Below are 25,584 nucleotides of genomic sequence, written 5' to 3'. Positions count from 1 at the left end.
GGATTTTAAGAGTGCACCCTTGTGACAAGAAACATGACAGGCTTAATACTTTAAAGGTCAGTGGAGTTGTGTGCATAAATAAGGGTTATTCACCTAAGCAAGGGCTGAGTCATCAGCCTCAACTTCACTGAGGTGGAGAAGCTCTCCTAGGTTAGTTTATTGCCCTTCAGTTATGTATAATGAACTGGAACTTCTTTACAGAGCTTATTAATGTTTTAGAAATAACATACTTTACATGGTAATTATAATGTAACTATGTAATTGTATTAAAATAATTCCATATTTATTGTAAGATAGCTTTAGAATAAACTATTTTTTTGTCTATTCTGCTGAATCTAACTTAATGTAATTAGTCTATGTTGTGTTCTGTTGGCTTGTGCTAGTGCTTTCCTGAAAGCTTCCAATCTCACTTTTAGCTAGGTCCTTCTGCCTGAAGAAAAGGCTAAAAAAGTTGTGGCTTACTCTGTTCTTTACTGGCTGTGCATTTCTGTTTCCCTTTCATCTTGAGATGCTGTAATGTTTATTCTGAAACTTGTATCTTTCCTATGACACCAAATGAAATACACTAGCAGAATATAAAAGCAGTAAAACTCAACCTGGTTAGTCCAGTCAGTGAGGCATTAATGAAATACTGCAAAGTTTAGCATTTCTCATAAGATGCTATTGTGCTTTCAGCTTCCTGCTTTTAAAAACGGGACATCTGTTGAAATGAATGCTAGAGTTGATATTAGTGCTTTGGCTTGTGGAGCTTAATCATATGTATTTCTATGACCCAGTAGCAAATTATAATGTGTGTCCTCTTCTGTGTTAACCTGTTACTGTTGCCTTGTGCTTAAAGGTGGTGTGTGTGACCCTATGCTGTAACCTTATTGGGGTGTGTGTTTGTATCTATTTGCATCTGCACAGTGCCCTGGAAACTGCTTTGGGCTCACCAGAGGTGCAGGTAGCAACCCCAAGGGTTCAGTTTCATATCTAATACACTGAAAATGCTTCCCCTCTATCTTTGATTTGTTCTACAATTTCTTATTCTGCCAGCTTGATAGACATTTTTAATATTGCTCTTGAAGTAATACATAGATAACTATTTTTTTTGGTCTTAATGTTGACTTGTTGGTGTAATCCTTGTCATCTCTCATGGTGCATTTTTTTAGGGGTTGGATTGGGCACATGTACCCAGAAGACTTCTTATTTTTAGGATGACACTGTGCTGCAGAGTTGCAGATCTAAGCAGGATGCTTCATGTCCAAAAATGACAAGTGGCAACATTTAAATGTTTGTATTGCAGCAGATGATAGTAAGGAAGCGTGCAGTGGTATGAGCAGATGGGTGCAGTGTTTGTAGTCTCAGGGGCAGATGTAAAATAGAGAAGCAAAAATTAAAAAAAAAAATGTTGCGTGGGGTGCTGCGCTAGAGAGCAGGTGTGGGCAGTGTGGTGTGTCTGGGCAGCATCCTGTTCCCTCGGCACAGTAGCGTCTCCCTGTTACATCCTTGGCGTGACCATGTCCGCTTGGCTGTCTCACTGGGAGTCTTCTGCCTTAATCTGCTCCATCTTCCTAACTGTGGAAAATTTGTGCTTCGGCCTCTCACCTCCCCTGCTCGTTTTTCCCAGTATGATTGCTGCCACCATTGCTTGCCTTGTGGGGCCTCTGCTAAGGTACAGGATACTATCCTTGACTTGGTTTCCCTAAATGCGATTCATTGTTCTTTTACATACTTCCTAAAGGAGCTGAGAGCGCCATTTACACCTAGATCCTCAGAGGAGTTAGGCTTTTTATTTCCTTTTGTGGATCTGAGTTTTAATTTCTATGCATATGCCCACAGAGCCGTAGAGGTGAGACTGTGCTGTGGGTCTCCAAAGTTTGTCAGTTTAAATTTTACACAGAAAATAGTAACTAGCTCTTTGTCAAATTAGTCTCCTTCCTTGTTCTCATTGCTGCTGGTTATTGGGGCTGATTGGATTAAAGCTGGTGGGCGGATAGTTTTACACATTGCTCTTCTGCTCTCATGAATGTGTGGAGGTGCTCCCTGTACTTCATTTCCCTATTTGCAAAGTAGGGATTTACAGCATTTTCCTACCTCATTGGTTGAGAGGTATTGACTCTACAGGATTGTGAAAATATATAGAGAATTGCATGATCTTGAACTTTTTTTTTAAATCTGTATGTCTTTCCAGGACTTGCAGCGGGCACAGATGGCCAGAGACAAGCTAACAAGTCCCTTGAGTGTTCTAAAAATAATGGGATAGTTCATTGGCTTCTGCTTTGTTAGTGCTTTGAATGTGCTGCTGTTCATGTACATGGTTTTGGAAAGTAATGCTCACAGTTGGAGGATTGATTGTTGATGCTTTAGAGCCAGCAAACAGGATCTCTGGGTCCTTACCCCTGAGCGCAGCAAGCAGGTCCTTTTGTATCTCGTGAAAATGCAAAATACTTCAGCTGCAAGTAGCAAAGTATATTATTCTTCATGCCCAAGAAGGGAGGGAAAGGAGAGGAAAAATAATTACAGAAAGTAGAAAAATTTATCAAAGTCTTTAAAGGACTTGGAGTGCTCTATTCACATATTTATTTATTTTTTATGTTCCCCCCCCAAATACAGTTCCCTTCCCCTTTGCTTATCTTATACTTAGAGCATATTCCTCTGCTGCTGCTTTGAATGTACCATGACAGGAGGCGGCTGTCCTGCAGTGCCAGGTGGCAGAGCAGGCAGCAGGAGCTGGAAGCAGCATTTCTGGAGCTCTTGGGAGGGTGGTGGCAGTTGCAGTGGTGTGGGTACCTACAGCCAGGACTTCAGCCTGTTCTTGTGATATTTTTTTTCACTTTTTTTTGTTTGTTTCTTTGGTTTTGTGGCCTTGGTGGAGTATTCCCACCCTCATTGCAAGCTCCCAGTAGCATCCCCAAAACCCCTGGCAGCAAGCCTAAACAGACAAAACAAGTATCCAAAAATATGCTAATATAAATGAAAAAATCCAGAGCAATAGGACTAACATAAAAATATACCCTACTTTTTTTCTGTATTTTGTTCTTTTCTTCATATAATTATCAGGTACTGACATTGGCTAAATTTGGAGAGTGGCAAATTGTTAACAGGATCCTTACTTAAATGCATTGTTTGTCCATCAGGAATATCTTTCCTCTTGAAATTACATAATAAAAGCATCATCACTGCTGTAGACATGCAGTAGAAGCTTTTCACTGTCTATTTCCATTTCAGTATAGAAAGGGTTAAACTGAGCCTGAAATGTCTATAAAATCAGCTTTGTCATCATTTGAGTTTGGACTGTACTCATGATATATGAGTAAGATGTCTGTCTCCCAGCATATAAATATCCCCCAAGTACATTTTTAATAGTCTGCCTGATTCAGTCTTCGTTCTCTACCAGAAAGGAGCTACCAGGGAACCAAGATTCATTTTAATTGTATATCCTTAATAACATTTTAAGCAGTTAATATTAATAAAGAATACCTGGGATTTCTTTCTTGGGAGATATCAGAGGACAGGTAGGGGGGAAGTGTGGAGTAGGTTTACTTTTTTTGGTGTAACTTTAAAAAGTCAGTGACAACCTATAAAGTAAACGTGGCTTTTATACTGTTACTGCCTAAAGAACTAAACACTGAAAAGGACCTTTCAGAACTAGTAGTTTTCAGTAGCAATTACTGCAGGTTACACTGTGGTCCTCCTAGCTTTCAGGGTTTTTTGTTTGGTTTTTTTCCTTAAAGCCAGCTAGTACATGAAAAATTTCCAAGAACAAAAGTAAACTCAGAGGTTATGAAGTCTGCACTCCTAATCAATTTGCTTTTTCCAGTACTACATTTTCAAAGTATAATTTTCAGCCTTAAATATGCCTTCCTAGAACACTACCTTTGCTTATTCTAAGAAGATGAGATAAATAAGTTTTAAGTCAACAGAGTGGAACCTGATGTTAAATTATTTTATTGTGAAAATTTTCATTAATTGGTGACTGGATATGAGATCCCTGTGTATTTTTATCAGCAAAAGAAAAAGAAAATCACCTGAATGCCTTTGTTACTTCTGGTCTATGGATAATATTCCAATCTTCCGAGTGCTTATCTGTTCTGAATACTGATGTGGGAAGAACAGGCTCCGTACCCGCATTGTCATTGCTAGCTTTGTTTAGTGCTGATGAAAGCAAACAGCAAACCTTATACTTGGTGAGCTGAGCAATGCCATGCTGGTTTGGTGCTGGCACCTCCTGCAGCATCTGTGATTAGGTCTAGGTTTAAGCCTTACCTTCTCTCTCTTTGTGCCCCTCTTTGCTGAAGGGGGTGGCTGTACCGGCACTGGGCCAGGCAGGGCTGTGGGCAGGCAGAGTTTTTTCCTCCTGGCTCCCTGGGCAGCTGGGCAGTAGCGCTCCCTTCAGCTGCCAGCACTGTACTGGAGCAGAGCTGGTGTTCCCCTGGGTAGGGTCAGTAGATCATGGGAGAGGAAGAGAATGAATGGAAGGACTCTTGCACGGGGTGAGGCCCTGAGGACAGCTCTCACTTCATGCCATTCATCCCAGCTGATCATGTTTAAGTGAGGTGAGAGGGGCTCTCCCCGCTTCCCTGTTTTCATTTCCATGGGTTCCACTGTCCCTGTGGTCCTTGGTTTAATATTATCTCAGTGTTCCATAGTTGTTTGATAGTTCTTGGTGTCAACGTGAGACTGAACTCTAGCCCCTCAGTGCCCTTGCACACACACCGCAAAGTGTCATGGAAGCAAAGCAGGCAAAGGGGAAAGAGTGGTTCTTCTTTCTTTGAACTCTTTGTAGTTTGCTATAGAGGTTATAGTTTTATGCTTTGAAAGATTTATTGTGACTCTAAATGCAGTGCTAACAAAGTCACCGGTTGTGATCCTCTGAATGTCTAAGGACCTGCCCCAACAGGGAAGATAAGGATTCATCGAAATTCTCAGGACGTATGTGATACCTTCATACAGACTGGACATCTGAGCAGGACAATTTGTTTTGATGCTGTTCTTATGCTACTATATATAGGTTTCTGTGTCCAGCTGAAGGCTGCAACATGCATTAACTTGCAGAGATAAAATACTATTCTCTTTATAAAGCCAAAGATGTCATAGGCAAATTTGCCATTTAAAGAGTGACCATTACTGTAAGACTCTACCTGATGCATAAAGATCAGAGAGACTAGATTCTTTTTGATGCACTGGATATATTCAAAATTAATGAGTAAGAGAAAGTGCTTTCTGAAGGAATGGACTTTAATTGTTGTGGACTGATGCTCCATAAATATGGAGAGAAAATTATGCTAAGTGTTTCTGATAGAATCTAGCATGATACGTTCTTGGGCTTTTCAAGTAGATTAGTCTATTTTTGCTACGTTATCTCTTTTGTTGACATCTGGCAGTTTGTAGCTTATGATCTTTTAATGCAGGGGAAAATAATGGGAACTGATTAGGTCCTGGAGGAATTTTTCTTCTTTCGCTACTAATCATAATTTATGTGGCTTCCATTTCTTTGTTATACAACTGATTAGACTAAGATGTGTAGTACTAACTTCTGGTTTGAAGTTTGATCTGGAATGTTGATAAAAACTCTTAAGTGTGCTTGTGCATGTGCTTGTGCATGTGCACAAACTATCAGGGTAGGTTGAATGTGTGTTGCAGAGTGGAAGAGAATAAAACATGCTGGCAGAAGTCTTGGATGGCAATTGATGTGGCATATCGTTAATTGCAGTAATTACCAAGCAGTTCTGAAATTCCCAACTTCTGGTTTCCAAGTACCTCAGTATGGCATTCTGCAGAGAGGTGGTGATTTCTGTGTCAAAAGCCCATGTTACTGGCCTCCCCCTGCCTTTTTTTTATTATTTAAACTTCTCAGAAAACCTTCCCTAGTCCTGTCTATCTCAAGGTGACTGCAATTCATCTGGAGAGCAGGAGGCCCATTGTGTTTCTCCCTGTATACTTGTTTTGAACTTGTGTATTGGTCACAACAGTCAAACCTGTGTAAAGAATGTAGATTGCTCTTTTTTTTTTTTCTTTACATTGTTTTAAAACTTTCTTATTTCTCACAATTTTACAGAATTTCTATAAAGTGAACATCATGTGCCTTTCTGGTTATACTGTTTGCACTGGAAATTTCCAAAGCTTCTCTTGATCTTTCTGTCTATAAACCACATGAAACCAGGAAGATGTTTTGGTATAAACTATTTAACAACTTGCAAAATATTTTAATCCTTCCAGGGTTTTAAAACTTTCTATACTCTTTGGGTTACCTGCTTTGCAGTATCTCTCTTCCTCTGCTGGAGAAACTGGCCTGAGTGCGTTTATTGTTTTTTGTCTCATTGTATACTAAATGGGTGTCACATGGCAAGCATTGACTGGTTAAAGTTTTACTTTGCTTTGTCACTGAGTCCATTGCATTTTCACAACCCTGTTGGTTTTTGTAGGTGTTGTTGACATGTTGATTTATAAACTTCCTGTTTTTAAATGTTATATACAGGGGACTCCGCCTGGATATGAGGTACTGAGGAGGAAAAAGAGCATCACGCTTGGCTGCTCACCTTGCCCATTTGACTGTACATAATGGAGACCAAGGAAGAGAAGAAGGAACGAAGACAAGGCTATTTTGCTCGGTAAGGCTATAGGGTTTATTTCAATGTTGATTAAAATATGGAACTGCTCACTCTGCCTTTTTCACAAGGCTTTACAATTTTTCAAGTATGTATAAAAATGAAACCCATGCTGCATTATGTATCCAGAAAGTGCTTTCCTTGCTGTGTCCCTAATGTTGGAGTGGTAATTTTTTTCCGTTTGGGTAGTGGAGATAAACTTGATTTATAATTGTTATTTGTAACACAAAACTGTTCTTAGGAACACAATTGCAAATTGCACTGCATTTGAGCTTCCAGTTCCTGAAGAGTGTTTACAAAAACAAGCACATCTAAAACATAAATGTGTCTAAACCTAAAGTTTATCTGATTTCAAATAAAGCACAGACTAAGTAGTAATATCTCATAGGATAAGATCAGCAAAGCAAGGGTCGTTATATGCTGATAGGCTAAGCTGCCTAAACTGTATTATCTTTATAAATATAAGCAATGTTTTTTCAGCCAATCATTTTTATCATTTGGAATTCATGATTGGTGATTTTTAAGAAATAAGTGACGTTGATTTCCTAATAACTTGTCTCTGTTAATTTGGCAAGTCTGTAATCATCTTTGAGCTCTGACGTACAAGAAGAACCAAAGCTGACATTCTTGGGGGGGTAGGAGGGGGAGAAAGTCAGTACAAAACCCATCTATGACTCAAAGACACTTTCTGCACTGTTGAAGAGAAGTGCATACTTTTTCCACTCTATACTAAATAACTATTATTGAAACTGCACTAAAACATTAGCCTTAGTGCGTTACAGACATCTAGAGACGTGCCTGTTGCACCACTTGGAAGTAGTAGTATGGGGAAAAATTGCAGCACTTCTTTATTGCTGTTCAGGTAGTATATAGTAGCGGCTAAAGACTTGAGGAAGTTTTGTGGTGAAGGACAGCTTAATACCAGGTAACTTGCTTTCCATTTGGAGAAATGTGGTTATGTTGATGTTGACAGGAAGGAATGTTGCAGTTTTGGATTTTGAGAAGGGGGAATAAACAATGACACCTATAGCAGAGGAGGTATCAAGTAGGATAAAGCAGAAGTAGCCAAAGAGATTGTACTGAGGAACAAGTAATTCCTGTTAAGGAAGAGTCAAGCTTTGAGAGATGTCTGAGTAGTGAAGAAAATGTTTTGAGTTGTTTCTAAATGCTGCTAAGCAAAATGGAAAGCCATAAGAGGATTTCAGAAAAGTCCTTGACATTTTATTTAATCTGTTTTGCAGCTTTCCTGTGTTATCTCTGGCTGCTGCTCCCTTCTAAAAATTCACAGGGGCAGGGTGTCTGTTATGGGCACAGGACATTAGGGAAAGGGTCAAAAAGACCTGAAATGAATTCTTAGTTCTAGTGCTTAGCTGCTATGTAATTTTGGGGAGGTCATCTGTCTGTTTCCCTCCTGGCTTGCATTTTTTTCTTTATGTGGGTTGCAGGCCCTTAAATGAAGTTCCTACTCCAAGCAAACCTGTGTATAATGTCTACAAGAATGTTCTTGCAGACCCTCAAGTCATGTTTTAATAGAAGCTAAAGTAGGTCCAAAGGTGGTATGCCCGGCTTACTTTCATGTGCATTGTCTGCATGTGCAGTCAGGGGCAGAAGCACAACTGAATTTACATGTCCTTGATTTTAGTCTAGCCTCTTTAAGTCTAGCATGCTTCCTCTAGTAAACATGTGTCCCAGCATCTTGCAGATGAATGCTTTGAATGCTTTACATGATGACCCATGTAAATGTCATATGAGTACCTGAAAATGATAGGCAGCTTATATTGCCTTTAGTACAAAGGCAGTTCTAACAATGTCCCTACCTGTTGGGTTTTTTTAAAAAACTTCTTTAAATTTAGCTTTTGACTTGGTGTAGACAGAAGTTCCCAGCTTAGGTGCCCGATACTGGGATGCCAAGATAATTTAATCAGGTGCGTGCTTTGATGTTGCTGTCAATTTGGTTGTTTCGTGGACACCTGTTCTGTCCTTAAATTTAAGCACCCAAGTTTAATAAGTTTCGGCCCACATCTTTTCTGTGCTGCTTCAAAGACCCTGCTTTTCCTGCCAGCTTGGGCTCTTTCTTACTAAGCCAAGAGCAACCTCAGCTGATTCCCTGACACATTCACCCCTCTACTTCCATTACTGTTTTTTTTTTCCCCCCTTGACTCTTACTACTGTTACATTTTGTAAGTCTAAGATAACAGTATTTACAAAATCTATATTTATGTATAGTAAACATTCTTATGAAACAAGGACTCTCCCTCCTCCTTATCTGAATCTTGTTATTTTTACCTACGATGAGATGTTCATGGGAGAAGACTCCACTGCTTACCAAGGAAGAGAATGGGAAATGGGTTAGACTTTTTGCTAGTAGGAGGGAAAGCTGTGTTCCATGTCAGGAGGGTGAGGAAAAGGGTTCTTCTACACCTGGGGCTGAGAAGAAGGATCCTGCTTATATCCTGGTTAGAAGGGAGAAAACGTATATATTCAGTGCTGATGAAATTAAATGTTTTGTACACAAATTTTAATAGAAAACTTCACTCTTTAATGTGAGGGGAAAAGTTATTGTGGCATTAACAAGGGCAAAGGCATTAAATGAAAAATGGGAGATGCTAGCTCTTTCTCTTAAGCTCCTGCTTACAGAAACCCACATGCTCTGTTGGCAGGCAGAGCAAGGGAGCATGTGGGCATGAACAGCGGGAGGAGCAGCAGCCTCGCTGCCCTGCCAGCATCCCAAAGTGTCTGACTTCCCGTCGGAAGGTGGCTTTTGGCCTTCAGACTAGTGTAATCTTGGCCCCTCCTGGAAAGCTTTTGGTAGGGGTGGCACTCCGTGTCTGACTGGTTACGCTAGCAATTGTTGGAAAGGTTAGCTTGAGAATCCCAAAATATTTGAAGTGGTTAGCATGGTGGTAGTTATGTGCTGACAAACCAGCTCCTGAACAACTGCTAGAGAAGAAGCAAGATTAACAAGAAATAACTGCATCTCTGTCCCCCAAATTTAGTGTTGTAAATAAGCTGGTTTAAACATTTATCTTTAAAATTTCTCTGTAGAAGAGAGCCACCCAGGCATTATATCTTTCCACTACAGATCTTTATGGTCCGAGTGCCTCAGTTTTCCCAGGTCTCTTCCCCTCCCTGTGGCAAGTGAAGCTGAAATAAAGCCCTCACCATTCATTTTTGCTTCTTACCGAATGCTCCTTTACCCACTGTGTGTTGTGGTAAAGGGCTTATTTTTTGTCTTGGTTGGCAAGAAATGAAACAAGTAACTTTTCAAACAAAATAGAAATCTCTACAAAACTTTCTGAAGACCAATTTAGATTCCTCATGCAGATAAGATGTTACAGCTTGTGGGAGTTTAACAGGCAAGAAGTAAAAGTATAAGAGTAACATGCACGCATAAATTTCTCTTATGCAATAGGTCCTATTTAAGACTGCTACTCCTACTTAAAGACTATTCTGTGTAGTTAAGTTTTCTTGCCTAATTCTTCAAACCTTGTTTTTAGGCTCTTCTGTTGACTTCTGTGTCATTAGCTCCCAAATGGACTAATATTACTCCAGCTCTTGCAAAGAACTCTGTCTCCTCTTGCTGTGAAGTCTGTCCTGGTATCCAGCAAGTCCAAAAATAAATGGTACAGTCTAATATAGATGTACAATGGCACATCTATGTGTATTGTGACATTTGGTGCTTTTTATTGTGATTATATGCACTTGAACCCTGGTACAACTTGCCATTTCTCTCTGCCTGTGCTTCCTTTATCTTCCCTCTCTTTTTACAGAATGGAGAACCTCTCGGTTTCCCCCTGCGCATTGGGTAGAGTCAAGTTCAGAGGAATGAATATGAAATGAATAGTGATTAAAATTTTAAATTAATTTTAAAAAGAAATTACCAAAATGAGTGATGTGTGTCTGTCGTGGTTTAGCCCCAGCCAGCAACTAAGCACCACGCAGCCGCTCGCTCACTCCCCCTACCCCGATGGGATGGGGGAGAGAATTGGAGAAGTAAGAGTGAGAAACACTCCTGGGTTGAGATAAGAACAGTTTAATAATTGAAATAAAATAAAGTAAAATAATAATAATAACAATATAATAATAGTAGTAATAACAATATACAAAGCAAGTGATGCACAATGCAATTGCTCACCACCCGCTGACCGATACCCAGACAGTTCCCGAGCAGCAATCGCTGCTCCCCGGCCAACCCCCCCCCAGTTTATATACTGAGCATGATGTCATATGGTATGGAATAGACCTTTGGTCAGTTTGGATCAACTCTTCTGGCTGTGCCCCCTCCCAGTTTCTTGTGCCCCTGACAGAGCATGGGAAGCTGAAAAGTCCTTGACTAGCATAAGCAGTACCTAGCAACAACTAAAAACATCAGTGTGTTATCAACATTCTTCTCCTACTAAATCCAAAACACAGCACTATGCCTGCTACTAGGAAGAAAATTAACTCTATCCCAGCCAAAACCAGGACAGTGTCACATGGTAAAAACTGCCTTGGATGTAAATTGGTAGTCTGGAATGCTGAATGTACAGCTTGAAGCTGGAATTGCTTTGCATGTGCTATTGTGTGATGCTGGGTATATATGGACAAAAAGTTCTAGGAGATGAGAAATCGTAAGGGAGGAGTTTGAGTACTTTTCTGAAAGAGTGACAAAAGGGGCTCTTTTAGTTTCAAATTTTCTGTGTCTCTTAACCTTCCTCATTGTGAGTTACTCAGCATTTTCCATGCTTTGTATCATCTGTGATCTATTGTCAAGTAGCTCTCTACTACTTTCTTAGCAGAGAACAACAAATAAGTAATGCTTTATTTGAAAAAATGTTACTTTTCAACAAGTTGACCGAGATGCTTACAGTAATTTTATTAATAGTTATGTCTCCAAGTTGTGGTGACCTTAATCTGAAGAATGCTGTATAGAGATGAACTGTAAAATAGACACTTACGCTGAATGATTTTTTAATAGTTTCCAGGAGAAACTATTTTAGTTCTCTGTCTCTTTTTTTTTTGGTCACCACTGAGAGCCAGATTTCTGAAGTCAAAGATGAAGTGCTTTTATTAGGGAGAGTATTCTCACTGGGACTTGGGTGCTTTTGTGTTTATTGAATTTACGTTGGTCTTATTACCATCATTTGTTTGAAAAAAAACTACATAAATGTCTGGGACATGGTCTAAAGCCCATCTGAGTAGGCAGAGACTCCCTTTAGCTCCAGATTGCTAATACTGTGTCAGAACCTGGAGCCAGTTGTACAACATGATGTTCATCTTGTGTTGCCTTATTATATGAATATTTAAGGAAAACAAAGGACATTCACAGCATGTTTTAATTTAATTTAGATTCTTGGCTTACATACCTAAATTTACGTTCATACGGATTAAGATTTGTACATTAAACCCAAGATTTTAAAAATATATGTGTGTTTAGTACAGTTATTATTTGGTTGTTACCAGGCTCTAATTTACAGCTTTTTTCTTCTCCTAATTATTTTTAATACCTAAAAATAAGTTAAAAAACCCATACAACAAATGGCATACAGCATTCCAATCACATTAGTTGTTTACGACTTAACCTTAGCTTTCCTTTTATACGTTCACAATCCGTGACAGTAGGAATCATTAATACATAGTTGCTGAGCTGTTAATTGCTAAAGTCTGGAAAGCTTAGCCGGAGAAGGAGTCATATATAGTTGTCATATTGTTACAGTCTTTCCTTGATCCTTGCTCTTGGCTGCTGTTGGAGGTGGGATGTTGGCTTGCACAGACCTTTGGTCTGGTGCTCTATGGTCGCTCCTTTGGTCAGTCTTTTGCATATTACAAACTGACAGGTTTATAAGCGTCTCATTTGGAATTTTTCTGGCTTTGTTCTGTTTTATTCCCATATTCAGTATTTGTACAGTTCATATTTTTCATTCCTGTGGCTATTAAGACATAGGAAGATGATGAAATGAGAAAAATGGAGGGAGCACAGAGGAAATATGTGGAAAGGGAGGATATCAGTGGTGGCTAGGAAGGAGGAAAACCTGCATCAGGAATATATGCACAAACATACTTTCTTGAGCGCATCTCCTATACGTGAGACTTTGTCGTAGGTTTTCTGTTAGGTGCTTTTCTTGTTGGCCAGACTCATTATATCCACGCAGCAGGCTTCAAATGTTGGGTGCTCCTCAGATCACTATTTCTCCAGTAATTGTCTCCTTGCAATTGTTCTTGCTCTGCTGAGCCAAAGTGTTTGTGTTTATTCAGGTTTCCTGTAGCACCCATAGTTTATTTTTTGCTTTTAGAAGGAAAGGTTTCCACACATTGTTTTTAAAACAAACCATCACGGAGGTTTATCTTGGGCGTGAAGAACAGTCAACCCAAGATCCTGGAGATGCTAACATTTTTTTAAATGACTCTAGGAAATAATACATCATTTCAGCTCATCTGTATAATGGAAATTTCTTAGCTCTGCTTCCAGACATATAAACATTACCTCATAATCCTGTTATTGAAACTAAAAACAATATTGCGCTTTACCCATATTGTTTTGACCAATAACATGGTCTGAGGCATTTTATTTTCGAAGAAAAGGCTGAAGGCGTCACTGCTTCAGATTTATGGGGTACAATGGGTATTATTTGCTCTGTTGTTTAGGGGTGTATGTGTGGGATAGTTGGTTTGCTATGTTGGATGCTGAGAGAAGCCATAAAATACTTTCTGAAACACACAGTACCGTGATTTGCCTTCTAGTTACTTAAAATGGAGGGGTTTCAATGTTTTTAGTAGACTTTCTGCCTGCTGCTGTGTAGGTTAGTATTTCAGCTGTCCTTTGCAACTGTTGTAGTTTTCAGATGTTAAAGAATGTCTAGAATTTCACAGATAGCAGCACCAGGAGCTTTTGACTAGAGCTTTGGGAGGTTGGTCAGGTCCTTCAGATGCTTGAGACACACTTGCTGTTCATTGCTCATAAACTTACTGTTGTGTGTATATATATAAAAAAGAAAGTTTTCTTTTTATTGTAGGTATAAACCTGGAGAATGAGAGTTAGGGGGAAAATTGAACCTGCTTTTTCTGAAGAGTGTTGCAGTGCAGGGGAAAAGTATGTTGAACAGTTGCTTATCTTGGGAACTGTTTCCTCATCTTGCTTTGCTGTTGCTTTATGGACTCTGAGGTTTTTATATTAGTGGTCTTGTAATTCTGTGGTGCAGGATGAGAGTCAGCAGAAGAGCATGAATTACTGTCTTCTACTCAGCCTGTGAATCACAGAATTATTCCCAACGTGAGTGCTTCCTCTGGAAAGCATAAACAAGGCAGTGGTTTCTGCAGCCTCAGAGTGCTTTCATCCTCAAGAGTAGTGGAGTCATTTAGGATTGAAGAATAATTTTGTTATTGGGTAACAGAGTTAGTGAAAGTATCTAATGGGGCCCTGAGGCTTTCTTCAGGGTTTTTCAAAATTTTCCAGTACCAGAAATGCTATTTATGGAGATACAAAGCTTACGTAAGACGGGAAGCATGGTTAATCTCCTCACTCATTCACTTCCCTCTGTATGTGAAGTGAGACTGGGTAACAGTGTGGGCTCTGTATAAAGAGGCTTTTTTTAGGAAAGAGAAGAAAGGCAGAGTTTCATGATGTTCTTGATTTCTTTGAGGGCTATATCGCAGAATATACAGAGAAAAGAGTTTCTGTTTGTTTAATCTTCAAACATGCTGTCTCACACTAGCAATTTCAGAATTTTTGCTAATCACCTTGCAAGATACTTATAAGGCTGGCTTGTTAGGCAGCAAGCATTCAATGACCTTATATTTGCTTTTCCCAAAGGGACCTTTGGGGTGTCTCTTATCAGCCTTTAAAAAGAAACTGCAAAAACCCGAACTTATTTATCTTCCTTTTTAGAACATAAATAGTTACATGATAGGCCTTTTGATGTAGGAGTCTGTGCAGTTTTGATAAGAGTTGCTATTAACATAGTTGTTAGGTATTTTGTCTGCCTCTCCTTCCCTTCTCCGCAGCCTGCAGCTGCGTATGCCAGGCACGAGGGGTGGGCTGGAGGCTCCTGGTGGGCCATGCCATTTACTTTTTTGCTCTTGGAGGGATTTAAAGGCATTGTATCTTAAAGGCTATAAAATTTGGGGGCTTCAGAAGATGCCTTTCTGGATAGGTGGGATAACAGACTTTTTCCTGTTGTCTGTAGGAAACTGATATAATTACCTTTTTAAATTATGCTGTGTTTCTGTAGTGTCTGCAGGTACGGTCTTGTCCCTTCAGCCTCCCAGATGTGTCTTCTCTACTGCCCTTAGGACCTACTGCATAAAATTCTGCTTAATCCCAGTGAACTGTTTTAAAATTAAGCCTAGCTTAAATGCTGGTGGAAATTTAGCATTAATACTTGGCAGATGTGTGGCTCCATGGTCAATTTTAAAGTGGTGCTGTGCAAGATACTGCTGAAAGAGGTGGTCCCACTCAGCCTTCTGGTTTTGCCACGCCTCTTATGGATGGCAGAGCTGCCATCAAGGAGCTGCTGTGGCATGAAGGCCCCTTCCAGAAGCAGCCAGAGTTTTAAGTGACATGGAGGCACACACATAAGGAGATGCGTAATGGTACTGACTTTTTGGTGGTGCTGTTAATCATCTGTTGCTCGTGCCCTGAGAAATCCAAGCTGTTTTACCACCTCTTGGCAGCAGCCCTGCTCAGCTCTCCTGTGCTTTGTGCCATATGGTGGTAGGGAGTGGGGTGTACAGTATTTTGAGAAGGAGAAGAGTCAGCATCATGAGATATGTTAGAGTTTGCTGGACTGAAGAAAACCCGGGTTGATAAGAAGCTAGACATGCCCCTTCAGGGAAGGTTGCTGGTGTTCCTGGCCCACAGACGAAGTTGCCTGCCTTATATCTGCTGCCGTCATTGAAGACTTTTGCCTGTTTCTGGTGTGTGCCTGCTACATGGGATTGTTGGTCTGGCTGGTGGGATTGTCTATTTCTGGTAACAGTGTTGTATGTTTAAAGGGGAAGATACGAATGATACCTGCAGGAATGTGTTTTTGGAGAGAGGCAGTTTTTTCCCCTCTGAGGGATTGGAAAGCATTGTATAGCTAACTTGGGGAATTCTGTCGGTAAGAGAAGAGAACGCTGTGGATCCTGTGTGGGGACACTGGGCATTGGGCTCCCCACTCCTGCATCCCCCAGGAAATGAAGCTTTTTTCCCCCTTCCCTGGGGCTTTGGACAGGGTAAGAGGCTGTGTGGATATTCCTGATGGCATTAGGTTCCCCGTGGTGCCAGGCTGGTAAGTTCTCAGGCCCTCAGCATTAATCCAGCTTCCAGACTGGGTTTGGAAGGGATTTCTCCCCACCCTTTCTCCCTGCCCTGCTCCTGCCAATCTGATTATGGGGAGGTGGGTTCTAAGTGTAGGTTTGTGGTGTGTTTTTTTTCTGTCCTACTCTGTAGTCTGGGCAGGGAGTGTTTCCTAGGATCATCTGAAATTTAAGCATGTATGTTAGCTATGCTCTAAGTCTGTCATGCTATTCCGCTTAGGTCTGTGGGATTTGTCCTGTTGATTTGTGTGGGAGAAAATCCCCAGGAGAGCAGCAGAACTGGTTAGGAATTTGGGGGGGAGGGAGAGAATTGTCCTTATGCTGGAAAACCTTTGTAATGTAAATGAGCCATAAATCAGCTCTCTGCGTGTCTTAATGCACTGAGTATTTTCCTGTCAGACAGCAGTCTCTGGCACAGAGAACTTGTCTTGTATAGCACTTAATATACTGATAATAACTCCAGGTTTCTACCACTATTTTTCTGGAGTGGCTGTATTTCAGTATTTCAGTATTTTCTAGCCAATCACAGGGAAGCTTAGTTTAAATTATATTTTATGTTACTGACGTAACAGTGCATTTCTGTCAGCTGTTGGATTTTTGCTTTCAGCAATGCTTCTGTAAATACATGGCTTCAAGTTGTTAATCACATATTTCAGTCAATCTTTAAAAATCAAATCTCCTTAAGCAGAAGATTTATCTGTATGTTCAGTATCTGTGTGAAAAAGATGATGCTCCTCTTTCCACCTGGACCACAGCAGGTGCTGCATGTAGCAGTTCTGCTTTGAGAAGGGTTTTTTGTTATTGTAGAAGTGTTTTGTGTCATAAATGCTGCCACCTCCCCCACCCCGCGCCACTCCCTGCTTTTTGTTTTTTTTCTGCAATCCCGCAGAATGTCTTAAAACTACAGCATATGACTCTAGTCCCATGAACTGATGCATTTGAGCAATTTTATGTATATGAAGAATCATACTGTTAGGTTTAACAGAACGGTGAAAGTTGCTTGTAGGAACAGAGGTGTAGCAAGGGTGGTGGGAGCAGGTCCAAGGCGCTGCTGCTGCGGGGTGAGATGCCAGGGTACCGGAGAGGAGGGGAGGCCAGCAGCTCCCCACCCGCCTGCGGTGGCAGGGGTAGGACCCAGCATTCCAGGAAGCTTCCCGTACCAGCCCAGAATGGAATGGGCAAGAGGGGAGAGTGGCAGGCAGCAGCACAGGGCGTTGCAGAGCACCTGCCTTAACTGGCTGTGGCCAGCCGGGTTTGCTGGGAGGCCCGTGTCCTTGAATGCAGCAGGGGACTGAAGATAGCTGGCCTGCTTCTCCCCGCCACCCTCCTGCTCTGCTTTTGCAAGGAGGAGGCAGCACTTAAGCCCCCGGCCCTGCTGCAGCCTGGGTGCGCGTGGTTGCTGCCAGGAGTGAGGCCACTCGGTGTTAAGCAGAGGGGCTGCCTTATAAGATCGAATTCAAGAGCACTGTAACTTTCTGGTTTCCTCAGCTTATTATTCTAGTTTTGCATCTGCCTGAAGTGCAGTGGGACCTTCTGGACTCGCGGAGTCCAGAGAACATGGAGATGGAGCAGAACCTCTCGCGTCTTTCTATGTCCTCTTCTTCTCCTGCTGATGGAGGGCAAGACTGACTTTTTTGCCTTTGTTTTTCCCCTTCGGTAATTGCTTCTTCCCCTTCCAATCAAAAATTTTGATTGTATGTTTAAAGTTTCAGCTGAAGAGTAAATGAAAAAATCCAAACTATTTTTCAGTCAAAAATAAAAGCATAAATAATATGTGATATAAAAACCACAGAGAAATTTTAAGATGTAGTAATTAACACACACTTTGTCTCTTACAAGTGTAAACATAATGGAAGACCTGCTATACTAGTATAATGGTATGGCTACTGAAAAATATCAGACCATGCCAAATACTCTTTTTAGCATAAGGTATACGCATATGAGAAGTTGTACTGGTACATGCATGCCATGTGACTGTCCCATGTAGACAGGCCCTACCCTGCTGTGTCATCTTTATACTTATGATTAATGATCTTTTGACCATAGTATTAAAAAGGTAGTGCCAAATACTTCCTCTGGGTGGAGGGGGATTATCATTCTAACTTACGAAATATCCATTGTAGGAGACAATATCGCTCATTATTCCAAATGCTACAGATTCCTCATTTTCCCACCCATTATCAGCCCTGCTGGGTGTTTCTTTGAACTTCAATCCATGTAACAGGATCTTCAGTACACTTGGGCATTTCCTCTTCTGTGATGAGTGAGTGTCAGTTAATGGGAACTCTATTCAGGAAGCCAATTAAACTGCTGAACATGCCAAATAGGTTACAAGTTGTTTGGGGAAAATTAATGTAAACATAGAACTGAGACACGTGGTGGGTTGGTTGAGATTTGTTTTTAACAATTACTCTGAAATACTTTAAATAGAAGCTTTCTCCACTTGTGTCACAATGCTTCTTGCTGTAAATTTGTTCCTGAACAGATGAGTTTGCAACCTGTTTGCAAGCATATGCACAGTGTCTCTTATATTATGAGCTCTAGATGTGATTAACAGAATCCCTGAGAAATACGTGGAGGCATTTCGGTAATTGTGTCATCATGAAAGTTAGCATTTAAAACCATTAGTTTGGCTTCCTTTTTAGTGCCTTTTTTTTTTTTTTTTTTAATCCTGGTCTTCTCTATTAATAATAAGTATGTTTTTTCTCTGTGTTTTTCTTTTTTAAACTACTTTTGTCTATATCTGTATTAAATCTGTAGGTTCATGCCATATAGAATGGTGCAATGATGCAGAGAACCTTGACATTTAAATGTTAATTTTCGAGTTAACTTCTTAAATAAAAGCAAAAGCTAATGCAGACAGGTGCTTTAAATCTCAGTCCCTTCCCTCTCTAAGATATCCCTTTTAGTGGTCATTTAAATAAATAAGTGAATTTTTTACTTTACTTTGATCACTGACTTCTTTACCATGGTTACTTTCAGATCCCCCTGACCTTGCTGGTCAGCAAAGTCATCCAGGTGACTTCACTTACTGAGTTGAGTCAACTTATTCAACGTAAAGATCCTCTTCATGAAGAAAACAATGATTTCTCTTCTTCCCTGCTGCTGTTGGAGAAACAGTCACTGTTTCCTTGCTTTTTGCAGCAGGGGAGGCTGCCTGTCTCCCAGCCTCGCAGCGCAAACCTTCACGAAAATTTTCCAGCATCAAAGTGCCTTTTCTGGATAAGTAGGAAGAAGCTGCCACAGCCACTTCAGTGCTCCTGTCCAGAGGTCTGTTGGGCATGGCGTGGCCTGTGTCTGGTTTGGCTTTCTGGCTTCCTATTTTTGCTGATCTCGGCTAAACAGTGCAGAGAACAAGCAAGGCTCTAGCTTGACAAGCCCTTAGGTCTGGCCAAAGTGCCTCTGAACTGGCACTGCAGTCTTGTTTCCTCTTTTGGCCTTCTCCTTTGTGTTGATACAAATGTTAGCACAGCCAACTGGGATTTAATGGGGGAGTGGTCCAATTTTGAAAAATCAGTTTATGTATGGGCACTTTTGCTGGGTTATCTTTAATGTAGATAACTTCCCACATCTGGTCCCTATGGAGCTGCAACAAACACTTGTGTGCGAGAATGGGGACAGCTCCTGGGGACAGGATCAATGGTGAGTAAAGAGAGAGGCACCTTCTTTTGCTGACAAAAGTGGCTTAAAATGCTTCTTTGAGCTAGAAGCTTTTCCTGGAATAGTACTGTGCTCCTCCTGAATCCTAGGGGTTTGCTGTGCTTTTTGCCCCAATACCACTGCACTCATCATGCTTTACCTCTGACAGGGGCCAGTTGGGGATGCTTAAAAACAAACAAACAAGTGAATGCTTGCAGGGATCCTTCATGAGTGTGTCCACAGGTGTACAGGCTTCTGGCTGTTTGTGGTGTAGCTACCTGCTGAGCAAAAAAAAAAAAAAAAACAAACCAAAAAAAACCCCCAAAACCCCAAAGGCTGTATCCCTGTGACTGTGTTCTCCATAGCCCTTCATAGGCCCTGCCATGATGAATTGTATCTGTTTACATCTTTGGCAAGCACAGCATGCCTAAGCTATTTATTTTTAGTTGCTTTTCACCTTATCTGAAAGTATTTCTTGAAAGAATTTAATGTGGTGCCCTTGGTACTTCTCATATAAGAAGTACTAAAATACCATTCCCTGAGATTATTTTTTTTCCTGGAGGTGGGTTGAGCTGTGTTACTGCTGCACAGTGTATGGCACATTTCCTGTGGATTTTGCTTTAACTGACTGTTGATTTTCATCTACTATTTTATCACTTCATGGTAACTGTTTATTGCCATTTGGGTCACTGAGCGCTGAATTTCCTTCCAACTGTTTTCAGTCAGTTTAATCAATACTAAAACTGGCTCAGTATTGTCAGGAAAGTTTGGTACTTACCTGATCTGAGAAGGTGGGTGTGTAGTGATGACTGTATGGAGCGGTACACATCCCCCACAGCTCTCCATGTACCCTGTTGTCTTATTTCTTCTTTTTGGTTGTTCTCAATTCTTGCACTTTGTTTCCCTATGTTAATCAATTACTAATTTAAAAGGGCCTTCCTCTTTGTTTCATGGAAGCTGAGTTTCTGGAAGAGTGTTCAGTTGAGGCAGGGAGGGAGGAGTTTATCAAAGTTTCGGGGAGAACTTGTGATGTGTTTCAGCCAGCCTGATTACCATGTGCTTATTGTCCTTGTCACATAATCTTAATAGTTTTAGCATGGTGTGACTCTCCTGTGCAGAATCTGTGCAGCTTCCCTGTAACACCCTCCTTTGCTCTGTCACTGCAGTTCCCTTTTTTTTTTTACAGTTTCAGCCAGCTAATGTCAAGGGGAGCCGGGGCTTGGGGAGCTGGCACTGAGTGTGGGAGAGCAGCTGGAGCCCAGCACTGGCCGCAGGTGATGGGGCAAGGCCAATTCCTCCCTGGCCAGCACTTCGGTGCAGGGAGAGTGTCTTGCTGAGCCACTTCAGGAAGAATTTGTTGCATGTGTAGGAGAGGTTTGGGATGATTAATGAACACCACAGTAGGAGAAAATATCTGGCATCGTTAGCAGAGAAGAGGAGGAGCCGGATGGGAGTGTGGTAAGAGTCCAGTTGGTATTTGTGACAAGATTGATCTGTGGTGCGGGTTTAATTGAATAAGCCTGTTAAATGAACTTCAGACAAAGTTAGAGGAGTCATCTGAAGGGAGGGATTTCTTCATTTTGCCTTCTGCCTAAAGCTGCTCTTTGAGAGCCTGCAGTAACTGAGGTTATAAGAGAAGGAATTAAATAGATGTCTAAGTCAAACAAAACAGATTTCCAAAATCCTTTCCCTATGGAAAAGATTTTATTAAATTGTTGTCATGGGAATGGAGTGCCGAATACATCATAACCTCTTTTGCTAAGTAAACAGAAAAGATGGGGATACTTTTTGCCTTTGAAAATAGAAAGTTTATTAAGCTGTGTGGGAACATTGTATTCTTAAATTTAAGAAAATAAAAACTTTCTGACAGCTCAAAACTCTCTCACCCTGGGAAATGGTGATTATTTTCCCCCCCTAAAATAAATGTAAGAGAACTTAAGTGGGATATTTAAAATTCCCTGATATCAGTCAGAAGACTGGGGGGAAAATTAGCATGTTTTCATTTAATCAAGAACCTTTTTCTATCAGAAGGTACAATGTCTTCAAAATTCCAGAACAGCTTTAGACAAATCCTTCCCTCTATGTTACAGATGATGAAGCAGAGGTAGAGTGACTTGGTTTTGTAAGCTAGTGGCAGTATCAGGAAGAAAACGTATATACCCTGATTGTCAGTACAGCACTTTACTCTTTGGAGCATGCCAGCTTTCATGACTGACCATGTGTGAAACCTGCTGCTGGTGTTTGTTGTAAATTAGTAACAGGAGTTCCAATAAAAGGGGAAATTTCCAGCTTTGACCTGTGCTACGAATATCGGAGATTTCTGTAGTTGCTGTTTGTCATTTGGAATGACCAGAGTGTGGACACTTTTCAGTGTTTGCAGCCACCATACTGCAACCATGCTGTTGTCCATGATAACTGTTTCAGGGTTACTTTTTTTTTGTAGCTTTTTCCCCCTCTGCAGTTAATTGTTTAAATCTCTCATTAAAAACGTGTTACATCCCTTACTTTTCCTTTAACAGTCTGTTTTAATAGTAAACATGCAGCCTTGCAGCTTGCTCATTTCCAAAACAGGGTGCATACCAGCCTGAAATGGCTGGTGTTTCATGGAGCATGCTTTCTTCTTCAAACTAAACAGCATCTCCCCGCAAGATTTCTCACTGAGGATGAACAGTTTTGTATTCATTTCTGTTGTGAAGTGAAAGTAGCTGCACTGAGGAAGTCAGGAGTGAAGCGTTATGGTCTGGCAAGCAGTCTGACTTCCTTTGGCTTTGCAAACAGAAATTATTTATGTTGTCTAAGATTGCTTATTCGTCAGGTTACATCAGATGGGATGTGAGCACAGCCATGCCCGGAGCTGGCTGAGTTGTGCTGGCACCGAGCTGGGTGAAGGGGAGATGGATGATCTGTACGGGCTGGAATAGAATAGCTGACGAGGATCAGACCAGTGGGTGCCTAACGGGGATTTTTACTGTAACGTTTCTGTATGTAGGTTTTTTTTAACGTGATGAATTTGATTTATTTAGCTGTTCTGGATGGCATGTAGGGTACAAAGAAATCAGTACATACTATATTGAGTGCAGAGATTAAAATTAAAATGAAAGTGGTTAATTCTGAATGAAATAATTGGGGTGTATATAATTTTGTGTACAAAGTAAATTAACAGGAATCCTGATGGGAACAAAATGGATTAAGATGTTTGAAGTGTTTTAAAGTTTTTTTGCAAGTTCTGTTAATCTTATTGCATATATGGATTAAAAAAACCCAGCATTTGTAGAACATGATCTGTTTGTGCTGCGCAGGATGTTAAGCTGACTGCATGCCAGATATCAAGGCACATTTTGGAGGATACACATTGTGGAAAATTTCCCAAAAGGAAAACTGTGTCAGCTTCAAGATAAAAAGAAGATTTCTTCTCCCTTCCCCCATCTTTTGTAATATTTTTTGGAGGGCTGCTTTGTTAGATGCTTTTGTTTCTAAAGTGGGAGTTGTCCATGCTGTATGATTTTTACTGATCTAATACATCATAAAAATCATGCCTTATTATCCTAGGAGTTTTTTAGAACATCCTACAATATGGATCTAGTGCTCTTTGCCTGTGATTAATTATTATATATATGAAATGAGGTCCTATTCAATTGTTTATTAAGCATCTCTGTTGACTAAGTGTTAACCAAAACCAAATGGAATTTCTAGAAAAAAAAATATTGTCAGATTTCCATTTCTTTATTGTCTCAGTGTCAGAGTTGCATAGCTTTGCTGGTTGCTTGTAGTCTTCTAGTGAAAGTTGTGCAGATAACATCACTCCCCCTTTCTCTGATCAGTTTTCTTTTTACACTAACCACCTACCTTGTTAGTGTAATGGGAAATTCAGGCTCTTTTATTCTAAAAATGCAGATTTATTTGCCTTTTGTAGGCAGTCAAATAGACTTGGGTCTGGAAGATGAAGTAGGCCATTTCTTGAAATCTTTCCTAAGTCCTTTCCTGTAAGTCAGTGCCCAAGCTATGAAGCAGGCAGTTGCAAATTAATTTAAGTGAGCACTGCTGACCTGCCTACTCTGAAATTCTGTCCATTTCAGATCATTATTCTTTATTAAATGGCATGAGAATGGTCGTTGTGTTGCAGAAAGTTTCTGCTCCCTGTTCCCTCTGTAGGGCAGATGACCAAAAGATCTCTGCAGCCAGCTCACAGTGCCCATTAAGAACCAGTTCCTCTGATTTTCATGGGACTCAGTGGAAAAACCCCCGTGCCGTCCATTGTGCACAGTAACAGACTGAAAACTTCTACTGGAAAACTCTGTATTTGGACAGACTTAGAAAATGGCTTACTGCTTTTTGCTCAGAAACATTTTGAGGAGCTGTAAAAGGATGCCTCTACATAAATTCAGAAGAAATGTTTTGCCTCTCAGAACCAATTAGCTTGAAAAACATTATCTGGCATCTAAATGAAATTACAGATGTGTAACGCTCTTTCCTCAGAAACCAGAGTATTTTTGCAGATAAGCTGTTTGTTTCTCCTGCCCTCCCTTTTTCTCTCTTCCTCTTCCTTCCCCCAGCAACTTTCCTAGTGAAACACAACATATCCATTGACTCTGATACTGAAAAACAAATATCTTCTGCAGTAACACCTTATCCATTCACTGGAAAAGATGCACATTGCTTTGTCTGTGTAATGGTTTAACCCCAGCCAGCAGCTAAGCACCATGCAGCCACTTGCTCACTCTCCCCTGGTGGGATGGGGGAGAGAATCTGAAGAGTGAAAGTGAGAAAACTCGTGGGTTGAGAATAAAGACAGTTCAGCAGGTAAAGCAAAAGCCACACATGCAAGCAAAGCAAAACAAGGAATTGATTCACTCCTTCCCATTAACAGGCAGGTGTGCAGCCATCTACAGGAAAGCAGAGCTCCATCATGTGTAATGGTTACTTGGGAAGACAAACGCCATCACTCTAAATGTTCCCCCCTTCCTTCTGCTTCCCCCAGCTTTATGTGCTGAGCATGACGTCATATGGTGTGGAATATCCCTTTGGTCAGCTGGGGTCAGCTGTCCCGGCTGTGTCCCCTCCCAACTCCTTGTGCACCCCCAGCCTACTCGCTGGTGGGGCGGTGTGAGAAGCAGAAAAGGCCTTGACTGTGTGTGAGCACTGCTCAGCAGCAACTAAACATCCCTGTGTTATCCACACTGTTTTCAGCACAAATCCAAAACATAACCCCATACTACCCACTCTGAAGAAAATTAACTCTGTCCCAGCCAAAACAGCAGTCTGGAAGGCTGATTTAATTGCAAAATTTGACACTGGTCAGATGGAGGGGTTTCATTTATTTATTTATTTATTTGGCCTTCAGCTCCCTTTTGCTCTCGTAACTGTTATGAGAGAAGACTGAATGATGGTTTTATTCAGAGAAATCCCCTTTAAAATTAAACAAAAACCACTCGAAATCTTCCAAAGTAGTTGAAAAAGGAAATAATTTGACAGATGGTGTTCTTAATCTTCCAGCTCTTGCTGTGAACGGTGGGAAATACCTGAGAGTTGGGAGAAGAGCAGATGAGACCTTCAGCCTCCAACTTCTTCAGGAGGTGATGGGTTTGAAATCTGAGCAGGAGGGGAGCTGGCAGCTTGTGTGGGTGCCCAGTCTGCCTTGCTGGGATGTGCAGGTCAGTGTGAGAAGGGCAGGTGGAGGATGAAGGGGGTGCCTCAAGGGGATGGAGTTTTGTTTAAGATGCAGTGAACCCTCTGGCTGTGCTCTTCACAGCCCAATCTCTGCTGCACTGTACCAGTGCATGTTAATACTGAATTGCCTTGTGTGTATACAGGACTTTGTATTTGCTATACTAAGAGGGCGCACATAATAATGCCAAAAAGCATAGTAAATTTGAGGCTGCTGTTTCAGTTTTAAATGCTGCTGAAGGCTTGTTTTGGTTCCTTGGGATATTATAGTTGAGGCTTTTCAGGAGCGCGTGGAGGGTTTTGCATAATATTGTCCAGGCTTTAGAGACCTCTAAAAGCAGCATCTTCCAAGCAGAGATCATAACCCCAGGCAGAAATGCAGTAACTCTGAGTCCCGTGATGAACATCATGGATA

At 40.9% G+C, this 25,584-nt stretch overlaps 1 protein-coding gene across 7 annotated transcripts in view; it reads left to right on the top strand.

Moving 5' to 3' along the window:
- NCOA7 (nuclear receptor coactivator 7) overlaps positions 1–25,584 on the top strand; it is a 101,669-nt gene that overhangs the window by 12,831 nt on the left and 63,254 nt on the right. For 5 of the 7 annotated variants that reach the window (XM_075706912.1, XM_075706914.1, XM_075706908.1 and 2 more), the window contains one exon: positions 6,461–6,593. In XM_075706912.1, coding sequence (XP_075563027.1) covers positions 6,544–6,593 — 50 coding nt within the window. In that variant the 5' untranslated portion in view covers positions 6,461–6,543. Of the gene's footprint in view, positions 1–6,460; positions 6,594–10,137; positions 10,214–20,950; positions 20,964–25,584 lie in introns of those variants that run through there. The other 2 variants (XM_075706915.1, XM_075706913.1) reach the window with 2 other exon arrangements.

Source organism: Pelecanus crispus, chromosome 3, assembly GCF_030463565.1.
Source record: "Pelecanus crispus isolate bPelCri1 chromosome 3, bPelCri1.pri, whole genome shotgun sequence".
Lineage (NCBI taxonomy): Eukaryota > Metazoa > Chordata > Aves > Pelecaniformes > Pelecanidae > Pelecanus > Pelecanus crispus.
This window is presented reverse-complemented; position numbering and strand designations above follow the sequence as displayed.